A 27,671-nucleotide genomic window follows, 5' to 3' on the forward strand; every position below is an offset into this window, starting at 1 on the left:
TGGGGGTTCTAGAAGAGTATTGCATAAGTGTTTTGGTCATAACGACACCAGAAAAAAAGGAGACGTTTTGATTTATGTAAAATGTACCTGCATGAATCTGTATAATGCAAGTCTACTGCGTCAGTCACACTATCGCTTCGTATACTTGCGGTTTACTTGTGTTAATTAAACACAAATGAATCACATATAAAACGTCTCAAGTAAAAATGCCGCACGGGACATCAAATTGATTCTAGTCAAGCTCAATATACGTTTAAGAAAGCATAGACACAAAAATGATTATATAAGAGGGTAAAAACTATAGAATTAGAACATAATTTAATGAATATATTATTAGTAATTATGATAATAACAATAACAATCAATAAGTCAGTCAGTAATTTACCAATATTCCCAGGAACAACACTAAGGTATTTTGCTGGTGCACAGAAAAACAAAAGGTAGTGACTACAGTGACGGGGCCCGGCACTTTAACATCAGCACTACAGTGACGGGGCCCGTCGCTTTAACAACAACACTGTAGCGACGGGGCCGCCACTATAACGATGTCGGTATCGGGGGCGAGGATTACGGAGTCGCCATCTGTCGGAAGCGCCTCACTTGCGCACACTCTTAAAATTTTCACACCCTTATGGGTGTAATGCGGGTGTATTCATCTTTTCACCCTTGTAAACACCCTTGAAACACCCTTTTTTAACGGAAAAGGGTCTTCAACAAGAAAACACCCTTGGAACACCCCAGTCTTTCTAATTTACACCCTAATTATAAGGGAGTAAGTGAACAAGCTTACAGTATATGATAAATGAACATTGCCAGTTAAGGCGTTGATATTGGCTATACATGAAACGCGCGCTACCTGCGCTTGAATTAGGTAGCTGGAATGATTGGATCGGGACATCTAGGCAGCAGCGCACTGGCTCCGAACAGTGGTCAAAAATGAAGTTACCCACGAATGTTGATATCGAACGGATGATACTAACGCGCAGACTTTGCATAGCCAGATATCTGCAAAAGGCTTCATATGATCAATGGCAAAATATTTACAATGCTATCACTGATACTTAAAGGTGTGCAACCAGTTCGACTGGGAATGGTTAGGAGTGAGGGCTAACGGTAAATAGCTCACCAACTTACGGTTTGTAGATGACATTGGCATACTCAGCAACGCTGCAGACTATTTGCAACAAACGTTTGAGGACCTTGTCGAAGAAAGCGTAAGAGTCTGATTGAAAGTTAGTATGCAGAAGAGAAAAGTAATGTTCCGCAGCCTGGCGAGAGAACGAATGTCATGGTCGGCAGTCAGCCTCTAGAACCTGCGCAGAAATACGTTTATTGAGGTTAATTACTCGCAGGGGCCTCTGATCAACGAAATTAACAAAAATAAAAAAATTAGCTGGAGAGCTTACGGCAGGCATTACTAAATCATGACCAGGGAGCTTACTGCTAACCATTGCTTTCTACCGTTACTAACGTATGGGGCCGAAACTTGGAAGTTACCAAAGAAGCTTGGGAACACGTTGAGGACCGCGCAACGAGCGATGGAATGAAAATTATTAGGCATGACGATAATGGACTGGAAGACAGCGATGTGGATTAGAGAGCGGACGGGGATAGCTGATATTGTGGTTGACATTAAGAGGAAAAAGTCGTGCTGGGCAGACATTGCAATGCGTAAGGGCGAGAACTGCTGGTCTATTGGAGTTGCAGAATGGGTGCTAAGGGAAGGGAAGCACAGTCGAGGACGGCAGAGAATAATGTGGACGTGATGGAATTGGGAAACTTGAAGACACGTGGAACCAGTTAGCACAAGACAGGGGTATTGGAGATCGCTGGAGAAGCTTTCATCCTGCGATGGACGTCAAAATAAGCTGATGATGATGATGTTGATGATGTGACGACATCCATGCTTGCTTCGCGGCATGTCATTCATGTTATGTCATGCATACGTGTCATGCACGTTCTGATAGCTCGATTTGCGTCGATTTCGGGGGGGGGGGGGGCTAGTAGCGGCGCAGCCAAGTGGGGCACGCCGGGAACTTGTAACGCTCACTAACAGTAAAATTTTTGCTGCTATGGCAATGGCCCCGCTCCTTCCCCCTCCACGGTCAATTGTGACCCCCCCCCCCCCTCACGCGAAAAAATTTTCTGGCTACGCCACTGTGGGGAGGGAGGTGTAAGATCGCTCTAGACCCCTCCCCCTAACTTGTCAACGGAAACGGGGGACGGGAGGGCAGCTGCCGCCGGGCCGCAAACCTTAGGCAGCCCAATTACCGGCTGCATTTCCCTTTGGACGTGAATACTGTTCTAATGTCATTACACTGTAGGATTCGTGGCGGTTCGAGGGCATGCGACAACAACAAAAAAAAACACACATACAGCCATCAGCAAGTCTTAGCTTGAGCCGATCTTTGGGAGCTGGGCAAGACTCTCACAAAAAAGAAAGTTTGGCACCCCTCTTACAGGCATTGTCAACTCTGGGTCCCACCGCTAACTGCACATTTCCGGTAAAAAAAAATCACACAGGACCTCCTCTCGCATTTGTCTAAGTGCGCGTGAGCATTGTGACTCTTCTTCATCTACACGCAGTCCATGTCGTTATTAATGTTATGAGACTTGATCCGACAAGTATAAGCGACAGCGCTGCGGCGACACGAGCTGCTCTGGTCGGCGGCGCAAGCAAAGTACTGCAGGTGACGGGGCCAGGCGCGCTGGTGACGTTCCGTTCGTTTTGAGCCGGTATCGCTCTTTAGCCCTCCTCATCCGCGTCGAACCATTATCAACCGTTCTCCGGCGCCGGCTGCTTGTAGCACGGCCGTGTGAACCGTATCTTGAAAGCGAACTGCATTGTGGACAGAGTGTGCCCACTGCTGAAAACTTCACGCGCTGTGTTCTCACCGTTTACTTCGCTTTGAAAACAGACGCGCGTACACCTATCTTGAAAGTGATCTGCGAAAAGCGCATAGTGCGGCATAAGCTGAAAGCTTCGTGAGCGCAGTGTTTTCGCCGCTTCGGTCGCGTTGAAGCGAGAGCTAGCACGTAGGTGAATTCACTCGCTGCTGCCGGTTCTATTTTGAAAGATATCGTGCGGTACGGACTGATGGACGGATGGTTTTTCTTGTTGGGTAAGTATAGAAATGCTTACGTTATAAAAAAACTCGCAAGGTTCGCGAATTTCGCGATAAGTACCAACACCAACCCCACTCCCCCGCCCCCCGCTGAGCGATGCCGTCTTGATCGCCCCCTCCCGACCCCGGGAAAAGGGACACTACCTCTCTATCTCAGTTGAAGAAACGATGATGAAACGTTAACAACGACAAGAACGGCATTTCCTGAGCTGTCTTATGGCCTCCGAGATTTGCGCGCGAAGCTGGCGCGCGCGAACCTGGGAGGCCATAATTGGCCGCTTAATAACATAAAAAACAAAGATAATGCCAAACGACACAGTTAAAAATTCAAAGAACTGATCTTAGCTATACTGTTTGGGGAAAAGGAATAAAAAATTAGACAGCCGCAACACACGCCACTAAAGCCGCCACCGCCGGCATAACGCGGAACCAACGGTTGGCAACGTTCATTCGCGCGTCATTGCTTCGTCCGCTTCGTCTCCGCTACGAGAGCCGCCATCTTCTCGCGCCTAACGTTTTGTATGGTTTTGTTCTCTGCAATCCGCGCACATAACTCATCGGTGGATGCACGTCTGCTCGGCGTCGCAATGCGGCCTGCGTCATTTTCTCGTGTTCGCGCAATCGGTGTGAGACATGTCGCATGTGAAATGTTTGATAGAAGTGCCTCACGTCCAAGTGAAGCGGCCATATGGGTGCTAAGGCGGTGTGCCCCGTTCTCGGCAGCGTCGACGGGTTTCCGGCATGCGGATTTCAGGTACGTGCAAATGCGTTTCGCCCTCCTATTGAGCTCCGGAGCAAAGCGTGCAATATTTCATGGGAAAGATGCAGCGCCCGTCATCATGGTGTGAATTTCGAGCGCCAAACGAGAACTTTGGCACTTAGAGCACACCGCGGCTGCTAAGTCAGCGTGGAAATTGTTTTACGTTACCGTAATATGTTGCTGTCAGTCTAATCTGCGGCTTGTGGACAGCTAGCCCATTGACTTTTTCTTGTGGCAGCGATAGGTATATAAATACAAGTGGTAACAATTTTCGAGAGCAGAGAGTTGTTTCGCTCGATGTTTGGTCGTGTTCATGGCGTTATGAAAGCTAGAAAACTAACTGGCTTGATCGTGCTTAGTTCCAACTCCAAAGGGCGTAACATTGGCGCTGTTTATGTTTGTTTTCGGTGTCACGAGTACCACTTTCATGCTTTTGTTGCATGAGAGTGGTAGCTGCTACATGCCCTCTGGGCAGAATACAATAAAAGCAATTCCCTCACTTTCATTCGTATGCAATGTGACGTAACAAAATTTCCAGCGTTTTATTCGGAGCGCAAATATCCAGTATAGTTTAGTAAGAAACTCAAATTCTGTCTTAGCTTAGTAGGCGTGAAACAAGTGAAACTCTCATTCCTTGTTGAATTGTTCGCCCAAACCGCACCGCCCGGAGATGCGTCATCGGGTAATTGACAGTAGCTTCGCTACGTGAGTTGTTTTATGCGCCAATATTGCCCGGTTATGTATCCTGTTTATTTATGCCGACGCTCGTTCATCTTGATTTTAAGCGGTTACTATCCCCGAGTACCGGACGATGCCAAACTTGTGAGGTGTAGCTAACGCGGGAAATTCAAAGTGGCGTGGCTGCAATTTCCTGTTTTTACGTTTCTTGCATTCAAAGCCAACAGACACAGTATCGCTGATTTATTTTCCATTTCTGCTGTACTTGATCAATCTAATGTGACAACTGCATTTGCTCTTTAATGTTCTCCATTTACTGTGTATTCAGCTTGGCTGCCGTCCTCTCTTCAGAGGATGCCGCTGTGATAGCTCATTCGTATAGCACATGCTTCTAGGTCCTTGTGTTTCAAGGGCTCTGGCGAGGCAGCAGTGCTCCAAGTAATTTTACCATCCTATATATTTTATATTTTGCATCATTCTTCCACGATGGATTTTAATGTTGATAGTATTCGTCATTAGTCATCGCCATAATATTATAGCACGTAGATTTTACGCACTTTACAGCGACAATTTTTAGGCCAGTTTACAGCCAAGTCACATCTTCCATAATACATCGTCAACATTACCACTTGTCATGGCGCTCTTTGGCCAAACCTGGCCCTTGCGCCATAAAACACCACACATCATCATCATCAGCTTGGCTGCCAGAAAATGCTTGAATTTCTTTCAGTATCCAAGTGACGAAATATTTCACTGACGACTGTGTGTGAAACACGCAAGATGACAAGACTGATAGCAAAATGATGAGATATTTCTTTTATAGCGTTTGGACTCGACTTTTGGTGAGGATGTCGATCGACCTTGGGCCTGGTGACAGCACACCCGACATTGCCAAAGTGCAGCCTATCAGTTGAGTGCCCCCGAATGGACCATCAACATCGGAAAATGAAGCAGAGCCAGGTAGGGGCAATCTTCACTTTGGAACAGAATACTGACAGATGCCTCTTTTTTTAAGAACTAAATAACATATTTACAAACCAATCCTTTCTCTTTGTGCAGCCTACATAGAATTGTTTTTTGCTTGTTATACAGACTTTCAGAAAGCAGTTCTTCTGAACCCTTTTTGCATGCACAAATAAATAAAAAGGAGTGCACTTTCAGAAGAAATTGATGCATTGAAATGTGCGTTCGACACACAATGAGATGCAAAATAACCAACAACTTTAAAGCGGTAAAAAAAACAAGTTTGAAACATGTTCTAACATCATAACCCGCCTTGGCATACGGATCTAAATATAGCAGCAATAGAGGTGCATGCAGAGAAGTGTTTGTAAATATTTGCAAGATATGTACATTGTCTAAGAAATTATTTTTATTTACTTGGAGCTTCTTGGTGCCATGGCAGTGCAGTAAAAGCTCAAAATGATGCCCCTGCTCCTAATAAAGCACCTTTAGATTTTAAAATTAAATTATGTGCTTTTACATTCCAAAGTCACAACCTGAAGTTTTGGGAACCTGGCCTTCTTTAATGTACACCTGAATCTAAGTGCATAAGCGTTATTGCATTTTACCCTCATTGGAGGGCAGCTGCCATGGCCTAGATTGAAGCTGGGACCAGCATGACTGAGCAGCATGGCATCATAGTAAGTGGGCTATAACACCAGGTCAAAATGAGAAATACTGCTTAGAACTACCAACTTCTTGGCTCACAAGCACTTTGCACTAAGTTAAAGGAGTATGGAGTACTGACAGCGACCGCTTATGTACCCATTTCTTTTTAGACTGTAGACTCCATTATTAGAGTGCGAAGCTTCAAGTAGTCAAAACCAGCCTAAATTACAGAACCAGCTCAAAACACGCACCATGTATGCTGGATTTGGACATGCAAATGGAGTCAATTCATGTCGCCGAAATGGAGGTGGCAGTCACACTATTTCATGCATTTTGCCTAAAACATAGTCAATAATAATTAATGAATTTCTAAAATATTATTTTCAAAAAGTTTTTTTCAAGCATAAAAGGAGGAGCCAAATGGTGTTCAGGTGCACGAGCGGTTAGTTGCACGGCATTTCTTACATGCATTCACAGGCTTCTTTCAAGCTTGAAAAAAAAAAATTTGTTGCACCTATTGAGCAGTAGAAAGCTGGATTGGGAATTTTTCAGGATGCTCTACAATTTTCGCACTGACACTTTTGCTTTGAATATAATTCAGCAGTTAAATAATCTTTATAACTAATTACCTAATTAGGAAAAATGCAAGAATTGGTTTCACTTCCTCAAAACGATGGCAAACGACATTACCTTGGTGCTGTCCAGCTACGTGGCACTTGTACATATTTAAAGCTTGCACATGTCATACAGACCACCTGCTAATTACAAGGCATATATAGAAGTGGCTAAGTTGTGTGAGCCAGCCATGTGTAGCGAATCATGAGAAACAGCCATGTTTCTTTGACTTAAGGGCATGATAAGATTTACATGCTCGACACCTTGTATCAGTGTGTTCTAGGCCTGTTCGTAGTTTAGCTGCTACATAAACAATATTTCTCCACGTGTAAGCTCATATGCATCTTTCAAGTATATTGCCTCGTGTGTCCAAAATAAACCATCCTCGCGCTTCCTTCATTATGTCTTCATCTGTTGCTGTGCTAAATTTTTAACATGCAACTACACAAATTTTCATCTAGTTTTCATATTTCCTCGTTGTTTGGTGGCTTTATTTCTGAACAAGTTGTTTTCGTTAAACCCTGTTGCACACAGCAGTACACAGCATTTCTGCCTGGAGTGGGAATTGTTTTTTTTTTCAGATTGACATTAATACACCTTGCCTGGGCAATGTAAGGCATTCTACATAACACGGCCCCGCAATAATGTATTATATTGCATTCCAGCATCATGCAAAACTGTTTACTTACCAGATTAGAATATGACATTGTATAAGTGTTGGAAGTAACAGAACTGGAAGAAGCCAGCAGATAATGAGGCCAAGGAAAGCATACAGGAACATGTTTTAAGTTTTTTATATGAAGTACAGAAGTGATAAATTCTAGGTAAGTGAAAGTGGATTAAAAGATATCCAGCTGTGGGTGGGGAACGGACCCATAACCTTCACATTACGCATGTGATATACTAACCACTGGGGTACTACGGCCGTGTTCGAGCGTCGACAATCTGAGGGGCCATTGTGGACGGTTGAATGCTGCCTCGGTGGCACAGTGGTTAGTGCATCGCATGCCTAATGCAAAGGCTGTAGGTTCGTTCTCCCCCCATGCCTGGTTGTTTTTGACCATTTTCATTTCCCTTTATCATTTCTACATTTAAATAGAAAATTACAAATAAGTTTCCACGTGCCTTCCCTGGCACCCTCCAGCTGTGATTCAGAAAAATTTTGACCCTCAGTAGCCTTTCTTCTCGTTTGGAAGAACAGGAGCTTCATTTTAAAATAATGAATTCACCTTGTACAGCATCTCAATGTGGTCTCAAATCTTATCACAGCATATGTATTACGAAGTGAAGTTTTAAGATGATGATATAGCATGGGACCTAATTAGTAGCCTTTGTGTACAGATATATGACTAGTCTAATAAATAGGAGGATTTTAAGAAGCACTTCTAACATGGTCTGAGCATGTGTTTAAAAAAACTAATCTAGCATGATTTCAGCCATAACTGTTGCCCCTGAAAAATATTTGAATCATCTGCATTGGCATTGTTTTTAGAGAGCACCAATACTGCTTTGATAGAAGTAGCCTCGTGGAACATGAAGCATCGCTTCTTGCTGAGTCAAAGGAAATATCTGCATATCTGAGGTGCATGTGCCATATGCTCGAATGCTGTTTAAAGGCTGCTAATAAGAAAATTACTTTATTTGCCTTCCAGAGATTGCTTCAGTAGTCTATGCTACTCGATCATAAACAATTTACCAGAGTGAACATTCATCACAGTTGGCTTTGCAATGTTTATGCAAAATACCACAATTGTCTACTAGACATGTGACTGCACTAAAACTTGGAATTAATGACCAGTATGATTTATGGGACCAGCAAAACTTAGTTTATTACTCCAGAACAAAATGCGAGGCACTTCGGTTATTTCTGCCATAGAGTTTCTTACAGTAATTACTAGAGGGAGCTCTGGCGCTGCAGTCGTACCACCATGGGAATGACGGGAAGCACATGGATTTGTCTGATATTCGTGCTTGTGAATTCAGACGTTCTTGTGGCTTCGTATATTATACGCTATATAAATCTTATTGTCGTCAATTTCAGCGCAGTCTATACTCTTCGAAGTGCAGAAGACGGCGCCAACACGCACAATTGCTATTAATTGCAACGATTGAGCTTGTCCAGGTGGCCAAATCGAAAGGCGCCAAGAGTCTCAAGGCACTGGTATGCCCGCGATAAATTCATCAGGGCGTTGCACTCGCTTGTCGTTACATGCCTCCGTGGCTTAATGGTTTCAATATCAGACTTCTGTTGGGGGACGGACTTGGGGGACGTCGTTTTCATGAATAAAGTTCAGTTGTTAGTCCAGCCACCTTCCTGTCTCTTTGTCTATGTCTGCCTCTCGATTTTTTCCTACTCTCAAGTTTGCTGGCATTCTTCTAGCATAACCATGTACCAACTAGCCCAACAGGCCACTCTCATGTTCTGTTCTAGAGTTCCTGTGTTTGAATCTTGTCGTCGGACGATTTTAATGCTTATTAATTTGTTACACAGTATATTGTTGAAAATCACTAGTTTACAAAGTCGCAAAGCCGTTTGAATCGAAACAGACGAAGTTTAGGCAAATCCATGTACTTTCCATAATTTCCATGCTGGTACAGCCGTTCTTGTTTGATCTCCTGTGGACACTAACGTCAGAGTTCCCTCTAGCAATTGTATGAAACTCTGATTTCCGCACCTCGCTCGTGCAGCAGCGGCACCACACCTGCTGCGTAAACATGCACTACCTTTCGGCCAAGTGCAGGGAATGCTGTGAACTCGCCCTGTACAAAGCCTGCACTAAGTAAAACAAATCACAACGTGCAGTTGCTGCCACGTTGAACTGGTGGAATGAGTAGTGAAATGCAGCACGTCCTGAACTAGTTCAGAAAGTGCAGGTTAATCAAGTGGAGATTATATAGTAACAGAAGTTGAGTGATACTGCATTACATTCACGAAATATACTTCATGATACTTTTCCATTTATTTCCTCAGTTATTAAGAATCCCTTTTGCATTGTTGGACAAAACTACAGAATGCCAACATATTTTCTAGCATTCACTGGTAGCAAACATGTCAAAACTTGTTCTAGTTTCTGGATTGTCGCTTTAGCCGTTAAACCCCAAGTTAATTCCGGAAAAATGTACCAAATTTTCCAAATTTCTTACGTACTCAATTTTTCGGTGTCATTCTCATTCTAAAAATATATTACTTCATTGGTCTCTGGTTAGAAATAACACATAAATAAGAGCTGCTCTTGAGGGCAGCTTTCCCTCAATGCCGACTGTAACTCATCTCTGACAATCAGAGCAGCATAACATTGGGCAGAAAGATTGCGACTCATCATTGGCGATATTGGTACTACCTCCAGTCACTACTAGAGCTTGGGATCAATGGTTAAAGGTTGCGACTTTGTTGCTGCCCAATTTTAATTCTGCAGCTGTTACACTTGGGTGTAGCGTGTCTATGTACGTGTGCATGCATTAAAATGACTTCACGCTAGAGCAAAGCAACTGTAGTGCAGAGAGGCATTAGTCATCTTTATATATTTGCTTTGTAAAGATGCACTAAGTTTATCTTTTGCAGTATAGACTTGGGGCTCATTGGCTAAAGATGCCCTTGTGCTACTAAAACCTGTCAATTAATTCGCTTTTTGCAGTAGCAGCTGCTTATTCCTTTTTCAAGATCGGTCTGTGAGTTTTAATTTGTTTTTCTTGAACTGTGCAATTCCCACTCACAGGACTGCATGTCATCTGAGGTGTTCCTTTTTCAATCAAGAATGTTGAGGTTGTGTTTGTACAACTTGATTTCTTGCCTCAAACGAGCTTGTACAAACTGACCAAGCAGATAATTCTACCTGATTATATATTAAATATGTTGCGGTTATGAACCCTCATAATGAATGACACATAGTATAAATCTAATAAAACAATTTAATGAAATTTTTCATGTTTTTCGCGTTCGTGTTCACTTCTCTACTCTCTTGTCCTGTCTGCATGCCTCACCTCTTCTTTTGCATATTAAATATCGTATAAACTTAACCATGCTTTTTTACCACAGTGCAGGGGGAAAAGGTTCCGGTAACACCATGCATTCAGTATGGTGGCCCAGATGTGTATGCAAGCAACCTCCTTCACGTAGACCAAGAACTACTCTGCAGTGTCTCACAGACTTCCATGCGAAGCCCTCAACATTCTCGTCTCAGTGGAATGGCTGCTCATCTATCTGCGTGTCCATCACCAAGACGGCCAGTTGTAAAGCTCCCGTACCCGTTTAAGAGAGCTTAATGCTTTTTTTTTATTTAGTTTTCACGGTTGGCTGTAGAATCTTAACATTTTTGATGTTTCTAAGATTTTTACCTGGCACAAAGTGGTGCAATAACTTTAAACCAGTGTAATGTATTTAAGTGATGCTCGCTCTAATGCCTATCTGGTTTTGTTTGTGTTTAAGAAATTTGAATGTCTGATGAGGTAACAGCATTTGAATTTCTCATCGTGGCTCTTTTCAATGAGCTGCTAGGAAATAAGACGCAAAACTTATCACACGCCAGTTGTAGCATTTTTGTTTTCATGACTGAAGTATACTAGTTTCAAAAGATGGAAAGTGGGGAAAAAGCCTCAAGAACATAATCATCCTAGGATTGTCATGTCCTTACAACTCTGCAATGACTAATGCCTCATGCATCTTGGGAGCACATTGGTTGCAATGCCTACAGGTATACTTGATAAGAGAATAGCTTGCACTCAGATTTGCCACGCAGTTGATGGCTGATGGCTGTTGTCGTCTTCATGTTACTACTATGTATTCAATATTCATTTAGATGTGCTGCGGTTTCTTGCAGTCACCTATATATATATATGTTCGTTGCAATAAATATTTAGTTGAGAGTTAGCGCTCATCCTGTCTGCTTCTAGTCTGTGTCCGTGTCACTTCGCGCTACAATCCAAGATCATGTTACTGTACCAACTCGCCCAACTTTATATCCTTGTGTTAAGAGGAAGCTTTAGCTCGGGTGCTCCTATCTAAATACATGTAAAAGGAGAATTCGTTTTTCTCGGCAACCACTGCACCAAATTTGACTAGGTTTGTTGCACTTAAAAGACAAACCTAAACTCTAGTGACTGTTGGTTTCGAATTTTTGAGTTAGGTCGTAAATGTTTTATTAAAAATTGGCAAAAATCGAACATTTCCAAAAAACGAAACTATCAAGTTTACAACTCTGTAACTCAACCACTAAAAATGATAATACAATTCTGTGAATTGCATCTAATAGTACATCTAAAGCGGACAAAATTGATATGTTACACATGAATATAAAAAAATTTAATCATAGGAAAATACAACTTTTGCAAAACCGTTGTAACCAACGTAACAAATTCACGTAAGATGTAAAATGACATATTGAATTTGTCCGCTTTGAATGATCAAATAGATGCCGTTTACAGAACCGCGATATCAGTTTTTGATGCAGAGCTATGAATTTGTAAACTTCGTGCTTCTATTTTTTTCAAACCGTCAAATATTTGAAAATAGTTTTAAGAAAATTCAAGCCCTAAATCGAAATTCTGCTTCCAACAGTCACTAGAATTTAACTTTCTCTTTCAAATGCAACAAATTTAATCAAAATCGGTCCAGGGGTTATCTCATAAAAACGTTTTTGCGTTTTACATGTATTTGAATAGGCCGCGTCGGAGTTGGGCCCGAGCTAAAGCTTCCTCTTAAAGACACACTCAGACTTGTTCTTACTTATGTGACCGGTTATTTTTGTGCTTTATAATAAGATGCAGTGCTTTTCGAATGAAAACATGTGATAGTTCGTAGTGAGGTTATTTAAAAAAACTGTTCTGCTTAAAATTTAATTGAGCAAGCCTGTGCCATAATCCGGTGCTTATGTCTTTGTATTGGTATGGTTTTACTCCTTATCTTCCTTTTTACTTTTAAAATGTGCAAATATTATTATGTAACCATTTCTCATTAATGAAATAAATACTTCTGACATTTTGTCACAAATTTTACAATGATTTTGTTCGATTAGGTAACCTTAGACTAGTTGATTGTTATTCTGGTAGCTTAACTTACCATGCCTGTGGAATATTCAATGCAAACACATGGTGAAAAATAAACTAAATTATTGGGTATAAGCAGGTCACTGGCAGTAAATGGAGCATACATATATTTCAGGAAATAGTGCATGTTTATATATTGAACAGCACACACAGCTACACATGCTGTTTTGTTCGTAAATGCTGAAACATTATTCGACGTGGAAGCACTTTGTTCTTTGCCTTTCAGTGCTACCTTTAAGTCATGTGTGAAAGTACTAGTAGAAGCATCCCGTGGAGATAAATGACAGCTTTGATGAATAGAGGTATAAAGTGTGTGCTTAAAACGGCAAAAAACTGCTTGATAGGCAAACGTATGCTTCTGTAGTACTGCACTTGTTACCGTCGCCAATCTATGCATTGCTTGCGCTCTATTGCATTCAATATGAGCTACAACAACGAGCTATGGTGTCTTTCCCTCCTGTTCGAGCTGGTGCGAAAATTTTTGACCAAGAAAAGTGGAGGTTTTTAATTATTTCTGGAATGCATGTAACCATGCTTTTGGCTGTGTGCTGTTTGCACGGGGTTATAAGTACTGGTGCACCAAGGTGCGGGAGATCCTGTGTCCTTAGTGCAGCGCGCATTGTTATTGCGCTCTGCATCCTGCCGGCAGTGTACTATCACTGCAGAGGAAGATTACAAAAAGCATGGCGTGTGTGCCTTGCTGCAATGGCGAAACCTTAAATTGTTTGCCTGAAAGGGTCGCACGTTATGCTACCACATGACGGACCAGAAGCGCAATATGACGACGCCTCACAGATTCTGGCTCATACTGAACAAGGTAGTACCATAGCTAAGGCTAGGCAGCATTCACAACAGCTACTCTGCCCATTAACTACATGGCTGTAGTGAACACTAAAATACTTGCAGGGATAACACCCTTTTGGAAGGGTGTTGTCCATGCTACACCCATATTGAAAGGGTGGTGTCTGTGTTACACCCCATATAGAAAGGGTGTTGTTTGTTTTACACCCATAGGCGAGGTGACGTCATATTAACACCCCTTCTGTTGTGGGGTGTTAATTTGCCCCTTTGCTTGGGGTGTAGCAATACACCCAAAAAGGGTGTCACCCATGGGACAAGTCATTTACACCCTTAAGGGTGTTAAAATTTTTACAGTGCAGTCTGAGGGATAACGCGGCGCGCTCCGCGTGGGTTTGGATATATCGGCGCTAAATAAACATACTAAGCGGGAGCCCTCCTGGACATTTCTGCAAGTACTCTCGAAATGACAGAATCATCTTGCCTTTAAAATAATAATCTTGGACAAACAGAAGGCACGGAATGGTTTACAGAAGCTATCTCGTTACCTACTACGTACGGATAAGCTGGGACACTGCGCGCGGTCGCCGCGATCGATTCCCCCGAACAGGTTTCTTGCGTTAAAGGCAGCAATCACTGAGAGAAAACTGTGTGAAAATATGTTCTTATAGTGAGCCGTCTGTTTAGCCAAATGGAGCATCACAGAATGAAGCTTCAATGCAGTGATCGCACGGGTTTGCGGTGACCGACTGCGCGTCTGCATGCATGTCCGCGCACAATGTTTTGCTTTCGCTGCGAGCCCGTTTTCGCACCGTGCCGTGAGCTTTATGCCGCAGTATATGAGCATTTGACCGCACGCAAGCAACCATTGTTGCATCTACACTATCAGAGCTGTTCAAAAATAATTTCGCTATAGCTAGGGACTTCGACGTCTATACGGCGACTTGTTCTGTGCCGTCGCGATGATTAAGTGTTTTCTTTTTCTTTTCTTCTAAAATCTTCGAAGCTTCGATATCATTATTTCTCAAGTTGCATCGCACTGGATGCTTATTGGTCTTCTAAGCGAGCAATTACCCGCTGCTTCTTTTTCTTAATCCAGTACAGTATTCATTGGCTGGTGCTACACAAGCGTCGACATATGCCATGCCTTTTTTTAATGCGCTTTGTACCGTTCCCTTTCCATTCCAGTAAACTTTCTTTCTTTCTTTATTATCATCATCATAGGTGTAACAGTGCATACGCAAAAGACTGTTGGAACCAATAGCTACAGGCTAGTGGATGGGTCCGGATGCCAAATATAATACACATTCGGTACAAACATAGGGGGATCAACGCACATGATGAATGCAACACATTAGCCCATTCAAAACAGGAAAAATGAATTTTTTTACAGCATGCATAAAAAGTATCACCAGTTACATAAATTATCAAACCGCAAGAAAGAGAACGCCAAGCTAGAATACAGGCGCCAAATCAGTGGTTTATAGCTAATAAATATGATTGTAGTGCTTTGCCGAAATTTTGTGCTTTTTTTTGGAGGATATGTTGTTCCATGTCTCCAAAGGCTATCAGGAGACACAAGATTGGTGAAAAAGAAATTGAAGTCGCCCCTGAGAAAGTTCCTTCAGCAGTTCTGGACGATAGAGTTGAGATAGGTGAAATCCGGAACTATTTCACCGTAGATGGGTGGGCCGCGCTCACTGCAACAATTACTCACAAGCGTAATCATAGTTTGTGGACATGTAGTGCAGGTCGGCAAAGGGTTCATGATAACGCCATTGGGTGTGACGCGTGCCTGAAGTGGCTGCACTTTAAGTGTGTGTGTCACATCTACGCCAAAAAGTAAGGCGTGGTTTTGTCGGAATTGTGTGAAATTTTCCAAATTATGCAAAGTTTTCTCAATATGGGCGTGTTCAGATTACGCTAATCAAAGTCCCATTACAATTTCTTTTGTTTTCTATAGAACTGTTATATGTGATGGGCGAATATGTTGACGCAAAGGAATAACCCTTAGCTCTGCATGAAACGCTCTAGTTTTGTTGAGAAAACGTTTTATGTGACGAGAAATGGAGCATGCTATTTTTGCGATTTCGCAAAGTTCCAAGTCAGGGGTCCTCCTGCATGCACAATTTTTTTGTCATGCTTGAGTGTTTTCTCATGTAAGCCCAACAACTTGTATTGTTTCAAACACTAAGCAATATTTCTTTTGTTGTCTTCTTATTCTGGAAAATATCCTAAACATTTCTCCATGAGCTACGCGCTACGAAGAAGCCACTTTTCAGCGCAACCTTCACGCAAGATATATAGAGATTTGATCGCTGAGAAAATATTCATACGCAACAAAAATGTATCGTGTATTCAGGAGGGCCCTAAACATGGAACTTAGCGAAATAACAAAAGCGCTATTCTTCACCTTTTGTCATATACGATCCTGGTCATAGGACCTCGATTACCGTTCTTATATCAACATGTATAGGCGCTCTCAGAATAATTCGGAACGCAACACACGCGGCCGCTCGCCGACGGAGCGCGCCCGTGGAAAAAGTAGTACCATGGTCTGCGCGTGCGCCTTCTCCCTAGCGAGCAGGGTTGGCTCCCTAGTGCATCTAGTTTGGGTTGTGTTGCTCCAAAACGGTAGCCCTAGGTGCCCCTTAACGTTTTGTCAAGGGGGCTGGGCCGATGGTGTCCGTGACATGCTGTGTCTGCGCATGCACTCGCGTTGGAGCATAAGCGCTCGTGTCTGCATGGTCGGGTGCTTGGGCGCCTTTGTTTTTCATTTTTCATGTGGGCCGTATTTATCATTTGCTCAAAATATTTATGGTAGGTGACCGTGACTAGCGCTGGCAAAGGGCGGCGTTTGCGTCTGATGCAACCGTGATGATATCGGCGGCTCGATTGATAAAGAGATACGAACATATTCAAACAATGACAGTTACGCGAATTCCGCCCTATTACAATCGAGGCAACATGCCGAAAAAAGTGCCGATGAATGTGCGGAGAAATATAATTAAGCTCAGTTCACAAGATATACCTCAACGTGAGATATGCCGCCTCACAGGAAAGCCTATAAGTGCGGTCAACCGAATAATCCAAGCATACAGGGATGAAGATGGCCGACTCAAAGATGCAGCACGATCGGGACGACACCGATGCATGTCCGACCTTCTGATTGTTGCTGCAGCCGTTGCCGATCCTTTTTAGAGCACCCGCCAGATCAAGACAGCCCTCAACCTGCAAGCCAGTGAGGAAACAATTAGAAGGCCCATGCGAGAGGCTAATCTTCGTGGATTTGTCGCGGCACAAAAGCCACACATTACGGAGTGCCAAAAACGCCGGCGCCTTGAGTTTGGCAGGGCATATGAGCGCTGGACGACTGTGAAGAATGGAAGGAAGTCATATTCTCAGATGAATCGACATTTTCATCTAGATGGGATTAAGAGCGCCGGGTATGGAGACCATACAACTGCAGGTATTTTCCTTTTCATTCTGACCTTTTAAGCACAAATTCTTTGGACGCGGAAGAGGTCTTTCATCTGAAAAGACCATTATCCATTGCCTCCTTTTCGTGTAGATATGAGCCTGAGTATGTTTCCGAGATCTACAACAGCGGCCACTCTGCCCTCAACGTTTGGGGAGCAATTAGCAAAGAGGGCCTCGGTCCGATAATCCGGCTGTCCCCATTGTTCACAGTTGAAATTTACAGCGAAATTCAGGACTTCCACCTATTGCCATACGCTCTTGACGGGCCATTTAAAGATGGCTGCTACTTGTTCCACCAAGACCTGAGCCGGTGCACATGGCCAGAGCTGTGGAAAAACTTCTTAAAAATGTGGTGTTCGCGTTCTTTACTTGCCTCCGAAAGGTGCAGACTTCAATGTTATGAACGTGTGGGGCACGATGAAGGAAAGTTTATCCAAGCTGAATCTTGGAGGGGCAAGTGCCGACGAGCTCTGGCTCGCCATAACGCGCGAGTGGAAGGGCTTTGGTGACAGGAGGGACTTCGTAGATGTGTTCTGCGAGTCAATTCCACGCTGCCTACAAGCTGCGCTTCGCGTGGACATCGCGAGATGTTGATAGCAGAACATGACAAGCGCTTTAGACGAAACAAAGTTACGTTTCGATTCTTTTTGTTTTCTGTGGAAAAAATGAACCCAGTGTTCTTCCTGTTATTTATATTTGCTATGTTCTCCTTACTATATTTTTTCATTCAGCTCACACAGCCTACCCTTGATTATCATTGTATATCCCCTCTGAGCAAATGAAAATGAGTATGAAAATGAATATCTACACCAACAAACGCCGACACGCGATCAATACATAAGAATACTCGCTTCCAATGATCCAGTTCCCGTGATTGATTGGCGCACAATATATGCGAACCACGTAATGTGGTGCGCCAATAAATGACTGGAGTGGTGAAGAGTTCATTAAAGTGCCCTTCGAATGGATGGATGGATGGATAAAACTTTACTGGATCTATTTAAATGTGGTTGGGCCCCTAGACGTCCGGGAGCCCCCTGGCGGACATCTCTAGGCAAGCACGGTCCACCAGCCAGAGCTGGTCATGCGAGCAAGTGGCCCGAAGAGCGGCTTCCCACGAGGAAAAGGAATGAGGTGGCCTCCTGTGCATGAAACTGGCCTTGAGGAACGTGCCGCGTTATTTCATTTTGTAAACTCTTTTATTGCCACTATCGCAGACACACCCTTTAAGAGGGGTCATCTATAAGTGGAAATTGTCCTCGTTTTACGAAGCCATTAGTACCACGGAGAGGGAGATAATTTATTAAGAACTAATACTTCGCAGGACAGGCTAACACGGTTGAAAAAATAGGGCAGCGAGTTCGTTGTAGCCAAGCCGCCTGACTAGCACGTAATCACGCAAAGCATTGCTATTATCTCCCACACGGGATGCAGACCATGGCGAGAATACGCTGCACGGCGTCCACAAGCCTTTATTTATAGATTATGGTGCATGCTGCGCTACAGACATTCATTCGCCCAGCCCCCCCCCCCCTGCACAATGCTAAAGGGCACCTAGCGCTACCTTTTTGGAGCAAGACAACGGCAATCTAGAAACACTAGGGAGCGAAACTTGCTCGCTAGGGAGACTGCGCATGCGCAGACCTTGCCTGTATTTATCCGCCGGCGCGCTCCGCCGACGAGCAGCTGCGTGTCCGACGTTCCGAATTATTCTGGGGGCACCTGTACATATATGCGTTCGTATTTTTGTCATATGTCAATGTGGTTGAAGAGCCGGACCCCGTCTCTGTAGTGTAGATGTTAAAGTGCCGCGCCCCGTCACTGTAGTGCAGATGTTAAAGTGCCGGCCCCGTCACTGTAGTACGGATGTTAAAGTGCCGCGCCCCGTCACTGTAGTGCAGATGTTAAAGTGCCGGCCCCGTCACTGTAGTACGGATGTTAAAGTGCCGCGCCCCGTCACTGTAGTGCAGATGTTAAAGTGCCGGCCCCGTCAGTGTAGTACGGATGTTAAAGTGCCGGGCCCCGTCACTGCAGTGCAGATGTTAAAGTGCCGGCCCCGTCACTGTAGTACGGATGTTAAAGTGCCGGGCCCCGTCACTGTAGTGCAGATGGTAAAGTGCCGGCCCCGTCACTGTAGTACGGATGTTAAAGTGCCGCGCCCCCTCACTGTAGTGCAGATGTTAAAGTGTCGGCCCCGTCACTGTAGTACGGATGTTAAAGTGCCGCGCCCCGTCACTGTAGTGCAGATGTTAAAGTGCCGGCCCCGTCACTGTAGTACGGATGTTAAAGTGCCGCGCCCCGTCACTGTAGTGCAGATGTTAAAGTGCCGGCCCCGTCACTGTAGTACGGATGTTAAAGTGCCGCGCCCCGTCACTGTAGTGCAGATGTTAAAGTGCCGGCCCCGTCACTGTAGTACGGATGTTAAAGTGCCGCGCCCCGTCACTGTAGTGCAGATGTTAAAGTGCCGGCCCCGTCAGTGTAGTACGGATGTTAAAGTGCCGGGCCCCGTCACTGTAGTGCAGATGTTAAAGTGCCGGCCCCGTCACTGTAGTACGGATGTTAAAGTGCCGGGCCCCGTCACTGTAGTGCAGATGTTAAAGTGCCGGCCCCGTCACTGTAGTACGGATGTTAAAGTGCCGCGCCCCGTCACTGTAGTGCAGATGTTAAAGTGCCGGCCCCGTCACTGTAGTACGGATGTTAAAGTGCCGCGCCCCGTCACTGTAGTGCAGATGTTAAAGTGCCGGCCCCGTCACTGTAGTACGGATGTTAAAGTGCCGGGCCCCGTCACTGTAGTACAGATGTTAAAGTGCCGGCCCCGTCACTGTAGTACGGATGTTAAAGTGCCGGGCCCCGTCACTGTAGTGCAGATGGCAAAGTGCCGGGCCCCGTCACTGTAGTGCAGATGTTAAAGTACCGGGCCCCGTCACTGTAGTCACTACCAAAACAAAAACAATAATGCACTGGATAAACTGCTACATAATGAACAACAATACAGTAATAACATACAATTGAGAGACGGAGAAGATGTACTGGAGGAGGCGAGAAACTGTGGGAAGTCAGAAGCGCAGCTAGAAACAAGCCTCAAGAGAAGGAGCGAAGCTCGGGACAGATGAAAGACATCGTGCTCTGGAAGATACCAAACAGACAGTTGTAGAGAGTCTGCGGAAAGGTGAGTGTCTGCTGAAAGAGGCAGGAACGTGCACGGGCCCATGTTCCACGACGGAAGGAAAAATACAGGAGGAGTCCCGCAGCCAGCCTTGGCAAGCGAACGCTCCGTGGAGCCGCAGTGCTGGCCCAACACGTGACCTCTTGCTTCGATATCACGGATCAAGAATCGAGATTTGCCGAGACGTTTGGTTCCCAGTAGCTGTGCCAGTAGTTTTTATTCGGTGCGTGCTTGTTCGGCTGTCCCACCGTGGCTCTGCCTGCTGAGCGGGAACACTAAAACCAACCCCGCACTTTGACGTGCGATCACGTGTTGGGCCACCAGGTTCGGCTTCAGTCGCGCTGCGGTATGCTCCTTCCATCCTTTTCCTTCCTCCGTTCCCGGGTAGTCTTCTGCGGAATCCACAGTGAAACGGAAGCCAGTAGTTCCGAAGATGTAATATTTTCCTGATGGATTTTGAATAAAAAGAGGACGTTGCTATGGCTATGCCTGCAGCTAAGTGACAGAAGTGTAGCATGATTATTCAGGCCTGAAAAGTTATTGGTGCATGAAGTCAGAAAACGATGCTTAATAAGCTAATGAGCTTTGTCTGCACAGGCTCAATTAAATTGCTATTAGAATTGCTTGCGCCATTTAACACTTCTTAGGCATATTCAAGCAATGGGACAGCGATAGATTTAAAGAATCTGAGGAAGGGATGCGGGGTACGGAAGTTGTTTGTGACTGCAGGCGGAAACCAGCGCGCACAGGCCTCGTGATACAACGCGCTTAGAGTTGGTGGAGAAGCTTAACGCACTATCAAAAAGCACACCGAGGTGGCCTACTTCAACAACTCTCGCCAACACTGCGTGATCAAAAAAATAAGGGAAGACGATATAGGTTTCACGCGAGTATGAGAAAATTCTGGTTTTCGAATAATTTAGAGTGGGTTCATTTAACCAGCCTGATTCGGAGCATCGAGATAGGTCGGACTGCAAGGCGTGGCAATCCTCAATACCGTATGTCTCCTTAAATATTTTCCTTAAACCAAAAACCAGTCCTTAAATCCTCCTTAAGCCATTCTATACCGTATAGGCAAAAGAAGGTCGATCATTGACACTCACGAAACAGGGCCTATCGTTAGGCTATCGAAAATATAGCTGTGTAGTAGAGCTACGATATCAGGTTCGAGACTAGCGTGCGCAAGCTTCGTTAGCTGTAGGGGATGGCTCACTACGTCAAAGACTTTGCTGAAGTCGAAGTACACAGCATGAACTTGCCCCCTCTGTACGTGAGGAGCGTGCAAGCCTACATCCTATACTGACAAGGCTGGTAGTCATTGAGCTGCGAGAAAGAAATCTATGCTGATTTACAATAATTTTTTTTTGCACTGAACAGCAACGCAATGTAAATAGCTAATTTGAAAAGCTATTTACATTATATTGCAGATAGCACAGAAATTGGCCGATAGATTGGGACATCCGTATTGGGGCCGGATTTAAAGACGGGAAAAACGCGAGCGCTTCTCCATGCATGCGGGCAAGGGCAATTTTTCAGACAGTTATTAAAGATTGGTGACTGGACAGGCACAAGCATACTGCCGTAGGATTTGACAATGGTGGCCGGTATGCCATCTAGGCCGCAGGACAAAGATAGCCTCAGACGCCTGAGGCCTTCCGTGATTAGATTCGCGCCAGAGAGTACCAAGCAAGGAGTTACAGCAGAAGAGCGAGGTTCATGGACAGTGATTTCATGTGACGGTTTATATAGAGAGGAAAAATGAAGAGCGAAATAATCAGGGACTGCCTGCGCTTATCTACCGCAGGAGTCGAGCAGACGGATACGATTCCCAAGTTTACGGGAGCGAATACGAAACTGTCTCCAAATGTCCGCCGGCTAGCTAGAAGCGCTCTTACCCAGCGACTCAGTGTGAAAATTGTGATCCCTATTATGCACGTGATTACAAAAGGAGCACAAGAGGCCAAATTCTTGGAATAAATTGAGAGCGTGACAGATTCCCGTCGGGTCGTGATGAAACATGATGAAGTAAAACAGGAAACCGACCACAACACATTTAGTAAGGCTAACATTCTGACTCCCACAAGGGGACCTTGTTGACAAATGAGACTGAAAGCTATAAAACAGTCGGCCGTGTGGCGTGTCCGCGAGACCTAGGGTACAGAGGTGGCAAATTTCCATCGTTTCGATTAAGACTGTCCGTCATCGTTTATATATGAAGCGACTTCATAGATAAAGACGCACGTTTTGGTTATTTTATTTCGCAATCACGCGTACCTGATTCCACATCTTCTATCCATTTGTTTAGCTCGGAACTTCTGGCTTTTCTGTGAACACGCTCTTTACGCTTTAGAACAGTTCTGTGGTCGGTAGAAAACTAATAAAGAAATTTACATCGCTTGGGCTTGCACTGGGGTATTTAGTCATGCATGCCATTCAGAACGATCTCGCTGAACCAATGGAACTGTGCGTCTACATCACATAGACTAGTTGAGACAGACCAATAAACTGCAGGGAAATACTTGAGGTCAACATAGTTACCATATCTGAAAGCGAAGTGGGGGGACCAAATTGCTGATCCCGTTTATCTGACACCTCCTTTCAAAATAGGCGTTCAGTTGATAGTCACAGCCCGGGTCGTGTGGTCTTGTGCTATTTTCACGCTGAAAAGTTAATAATGCACACTGAGCAACTCGCTCAGTTTATCTTATCCTTCTAAGGATGACAGAGACTGGTGTGCCCATCGAGATAATTGGTTATACTCATTTGTACTCGGTGCGCTACAAGGTGACAGCTTTAGAATCTTCGCTTGCTCGCGAGACAATCTTTTCTCGCGATCTTGGCAGCATGCCCGATAATGTCATTTTTGTGCCAGATTATTTCATTGCCAATGCACATTCAGGCGTGCTATATTTCTCATCTTTAGGAGTGCCTCCAGGAGATACAGCGAAGTATCCCACTCGACATACAAGCAATGGAAGATGCTGTCGCTGTCGCGCGGCAAGCGATATTGACGTTCGGATGGACCTGAACGAAAGAGACGGCGATGCAATTTAACGTGTGCGCATTGTTTATTAAAGTATCGTCATGCGCTGCATGATCGGCGCAAGAAATACAAAGTCATCAATGATGACATACTAACGAATTGTTCACCTCATGCTTGGCACCAGAATACGTGGCGCAATGTACGTATATTATTGTGCAGAATAAAGGTAAGTCGTTTCTTGTGCGAGGTCGAAAGACTTAAGGTTAGCAACCTTTGCTGTGGTTCGACAAAAAAATACCAGGCACGATCGCTACGATCGACTTTAAGTTATGTGGTCGGCGACTGCGCGTAGCGTTAGACGCATGATAACGACACACTAACAATTACAGAATTACTCTAATTATTGTCTTTACGACGGACCTTAGCACACTTTAAAACCGGCAATACCGTAACAGTCGCACGAGCTCTAGACGGAGCACTCTGAAATAGTCCCGCTATGCTGTAGCTAAAGGTTGTGTTTATTGCACAGCTTTCTAAACAGCCTTCACGTAGCACCAGCCTCAACTTATAAACACTTGTCACGCGTGCGCATTCATGACACACTTCACTGGTCTTTCTTTAGCGTTCCGGTAACGCTACAAGAACTCGCGTAAGAGTACAAGTACGCTTTATTGCGGACAGCGGACTACAGTAGTAATGGCGCAGTCAGATTATCGCAAGTAGACCTCCTCGTTCTCTTCATAGAAATTCCTCTAAAGCTGTATGACGGTCGCGAAACGAAAAAGGGCCACCGAACAGGCTTTTATTTTGAACGACAGTTAGTGCCTTTGACTGGGCCTTAGAGGCGTCGGAGGCTGCCACACAAGTAAATATATCAACAATAGCTGCCGAGTGTTTTAGGCGACTTCGATCCACTTCGCTCCTCGCCAAAGAAAAGCGTGGCCTCGACAAATAACAGCCGCGTTAACAAGCGTGGTAAACAACAAATATAAAGCAGCAAAGTGATTGGTATTTTGGAACTAGTATTGCAACGGCGGTTCTTCCAGAGACGCGGAAGAACTATCATTCCCACGTGGGAAAAAGACAATCTTAGGCCTCAAGCGATATTCCTCAAATCAAGTTCTCTACTAGCTTTACACACGACGTAAGGAAGCCGAGATTAACGAGGGTATTGGACCTAGTAGCAAAGGTACTGTGAATGACTTAACAGATTGGTTACCCTCCCGTTACTCACCGGTTATTAAAAGAAAATAATGGCATACAAGCATCTGTGTCACTAGTACTTGCGTGGGCCGTTTTCACTTGATGTATCTAAGGCCCTGGCTTGTCGTTAGGCGCTATACTGCCCTTTTCGTCGAAACATTTTCACTCAGTGTACTACTACTTTTACAGTTATTTTCTTGCGATTGCAACTATATGGACGCTCCAAGTGCACTTCCGCCGTCGCCGTCGCCGTAATGTTCCACATAATGTCCAAATGCGATAGCAACATGACCGCCGTAGGCTGTGGGTGTGAGTGAAAGCTAACGAAGGTGAGGCGAGGATGGCGGCGCGATCTCGCCCACGCAAGGAGGAAGCGCGCCTTCTTCCATCGTGCGCAAGGCACCGGCAAGGAGATTATATAGAACTTCTGGAGTGGCAGTTCCTGATTTACGAGAGCAAGTGAAGTCGCTGCGGCCATATTGCTAGAGGCAAGAAGGCGCGTCTCCAGCATAGCTGGCAGCGGAATACGCACGGTATTAAGCCGAATTTGTGATTACACGATGAAAATCTGATAAGAAACCTCTTTAAGATGCATATCGGTTCGCAAACGTGGGTTGCTTTTGTCGAAGAAAAATTTCTCCAGTTCATTTCTTGCCTCAGGCTTCGATAAAATCAACCGGCGGGACGCTCCACCAATAGGGCTTCCTTGCTGTGTTAAAACAGGAATGTTCACCCGTGTGATGCGACTGCTTAATATTTACCACTGATTACCCGCTGGTTGGCGAGAAGTACTTTTCAGCCGGACTTTTGCGAATACCTAATACACCTTCAATCTGCAACTTCTGAATAAGCGGGGCGACCACCGTCTTCATTTACTGTTTTTTTTTATCTCTCGTGAAGGGGGGTACTATCGCACGGCTGTGGACATGGGCAAAAAATGCAATTCACATTTTTCGTCTGCTCCGGGTAGTTTCAAAAAGGCCCTCCCGTCATTGGAGACCTTGTTTTATTCGCAATGCTCTATTAAGTGATTTAATTTTGGTACGAAACTGCCCAGCTGGTTTTCCCAAGGCACTGTAAATCATACACTTAGCAACCTGAAACGCTTGATATTTACATTGCTACGGCATGAGCCGGGCGAAGAGAAGACGAAGAAGAGGTTAGCTGGTGCAGCCTCGGGACGCCATCTTGACTTCACCATCAATCTCGTCCCTTAAATAAAGCCGGTTTAATGTTAACCGTAACAGTTTTGTGGTGGAGGTGCTGGGTACTTCGACCAAGACGACGGAGCTGCTGCAGCAAGTGCCACGCCGGAGCCGACGCCTCGCTCGACCGCCTCCAACACCGCTTGAGATCCCGATGTCCCACAGCGGCGACCAACAGCCTTCTCTGGCTGCTCCAGTGCGAACAACCGGCGCCTGGATGCATCAGATGGAGCCCCGCCCTTTCTCAGGAAAATTCGGTGAGGACGGGGAGGAATGGCTCGCCCACTACAAACGTGTGAGCGAGTACAACGGCTGGAACTCCACGGCTCAGCTCGACAATGTGGTCCTGTTCCTCACAGACACTGCGCTAGTGTGGTTCGAGAACCATGAAGATACCTGCACAACGTGGGACAGCTTCGTTACTCACCTCACAGAGTGCTTCGGCGATTCCAGCACGAAAAGGAAGCAGGCGGAGCAGACATTGCTTCAGCGCGCTCAAGTACCAGGTGAGACCTGTACTACGTACATAGAGGCAATCCTGAAGCTTTGCAGAACGGTCAATCCTCGAATGTCCGAAGAGGACAAGGTTGGACACCTTCTCAAAGGTGTAGCCGAGGATGTTTATAATTATTTAATCGGAAAGGAGAGTCTCGCCTCGGTCGCCGACCTCATCAAGCATTGCCGCACATTTGAGGCCTTGAAGCTGCGCCGTATCACGCCAAAGTTCGGCAGGTTAGCAAATGTCACAACGGTGGCAAGCGTTGACGCAAGCGACAACTACGGTTTTCAATTTGACCTTGCGGCAACTATAAGGCAAATTGTCCGCGAAGAACTTGAACGACACACCAAAGGGGCGGTTGTCGAACAGCTTGGTTGCGCTTCCAACCAACCTCAAGAACATGCATCTGCTGTGTCCGCATTGTCTGCCATGCCAGGCGTTGCAGACTGTCGAGTCAAAAAGCTGCGACAGCACCGACGTACTTTTTCCGGCGACGGCGACGGAAAAAGTACGGCGACGTGCTACGTCTCCACCGCCGTCGGGAAACTAGCCGGCGCGGCCGATGGAGGTAAGGTCGCCGGACAGTCTGCGTCTCTGCGAAATACTCCTCTGCCTATTATGATGGTGAAGAACAAAGTGCGTGTGTTAATTGATAGTATACCTGCAACAGCATTAGTGGATACTGGTGCTACCGTTTCCGTCATGAGTGTGACTTTCAAAGAGAGGCTGGGTCGGAAAGTTATGTTCCCGTGGAATGATGGTGTGACGTTTCGTGGTGTCAGTGGAGAGTGCCTAGTCCCCCTTGGTATTTGTGTTGCAAGTGTTTTATTCGGAGGAGAAGATGTTAAAACAGAATTTCTCGTACTACCGCGGTGTACTCATGATGTGATTCTCGGGATTGACTTTCTTCAGGATTGTTGTGCATCCGTTAACTGTGGCACAGGCGAAATTACTTTGAATAGCGCGCTTCTCGCCACCCTTGCCGACGCATCCTTACCAGTGAAAAACTATCGTGTTGTTTCGAACGATTTGCTGCTACCGCCTTGGTCGCTGTCACGTATCCCGGTCAATTTCGCTGCTACCGACCTTTCATCGTTTGACGTGCAAGTACAGCCACTTACGTCGAGCGGCGCAAAGAAAGATGTACTTGTACCACGCTCTGTCGTGAGAGTAGTGAATGGCGCCTCAAATTTGTGGGCTTTCAATTGTTCGTGCGTCCCTGCTGTTCTCCCGCGCCATATGAAGCTCGCTGAATTCGACGAGATTACTTACAGCTCCATTACAGTTCTAAGCGAGGAGGAGCAGTCTCATACTAGCGATCCCCACCGAAGCACTTCTGAAAAGCAGATGCTACGGATGATCAACAAGGCGCTACCCTCACATGAGCGTCACGCTCTCGCACAAGCTTTGTGGGCACACCTTTCTGTGTTTGATTTTACGCAAGGCGACAAGCAGGCTTCACTCCCGCGTTCGCGTGCTCGCCACAGAATTGACACCGGATCTGCG

At 45.2% G+C, this 27,671-nt stretch overlaps 1 protein-coding gene and 1 long non-coding RNA gene across 2 annotated transcripts in view; both read left to right on the forward strand.

Moving 5' to 3' along the window:
• The window catches only part of LOC142564832 (uncharacterized), a 44,467-nt gene extending 21,118 nt beyond the window's left edge, over nt 1-23,349 (forward strand). The window contains exon 6 of the mRNA XM_075676009.1: nt 23,199-23,349. Coding sequence (XP_075532124.1) covers nt 23,199-23,303 — 105 coding nt within the window. The 3' untranslated portion in view covers nt 23,304-23,349. The remainder of the gene's footprint in view (nt 1-23,198) is intronic.
• On the forward strand, nt 3,470-11,211 carry LOC142563885 (uncharacterized). Its single transcript, XR_012824434.1, has 3 exons — nt 3,470-3,879; nt 5,387-5,523; nt 10,826-11,211. It is a non-coding gene; the product is annotated as an uncharacterized LOC142563885 (long non-coding RNA).
• Nucleotides 23,350-27,671: the final 4,322 nt, after the last annotated feature.

This window comes from Dermacentor variabilis, chromosome 11 (assembly GCF_050947875.1).
Source record: "Dermacentor variabilis isolate Ectoservices chromosome 11, ASM5094787v1, whole genome shotgun sequence".
Taxonomy (NCBI): Eukaryota; Metazoa; Arthropoda; class Arachnida; order Ixodida; family Ixodidae; genus Dermacentor; species Dermacentor variabilis.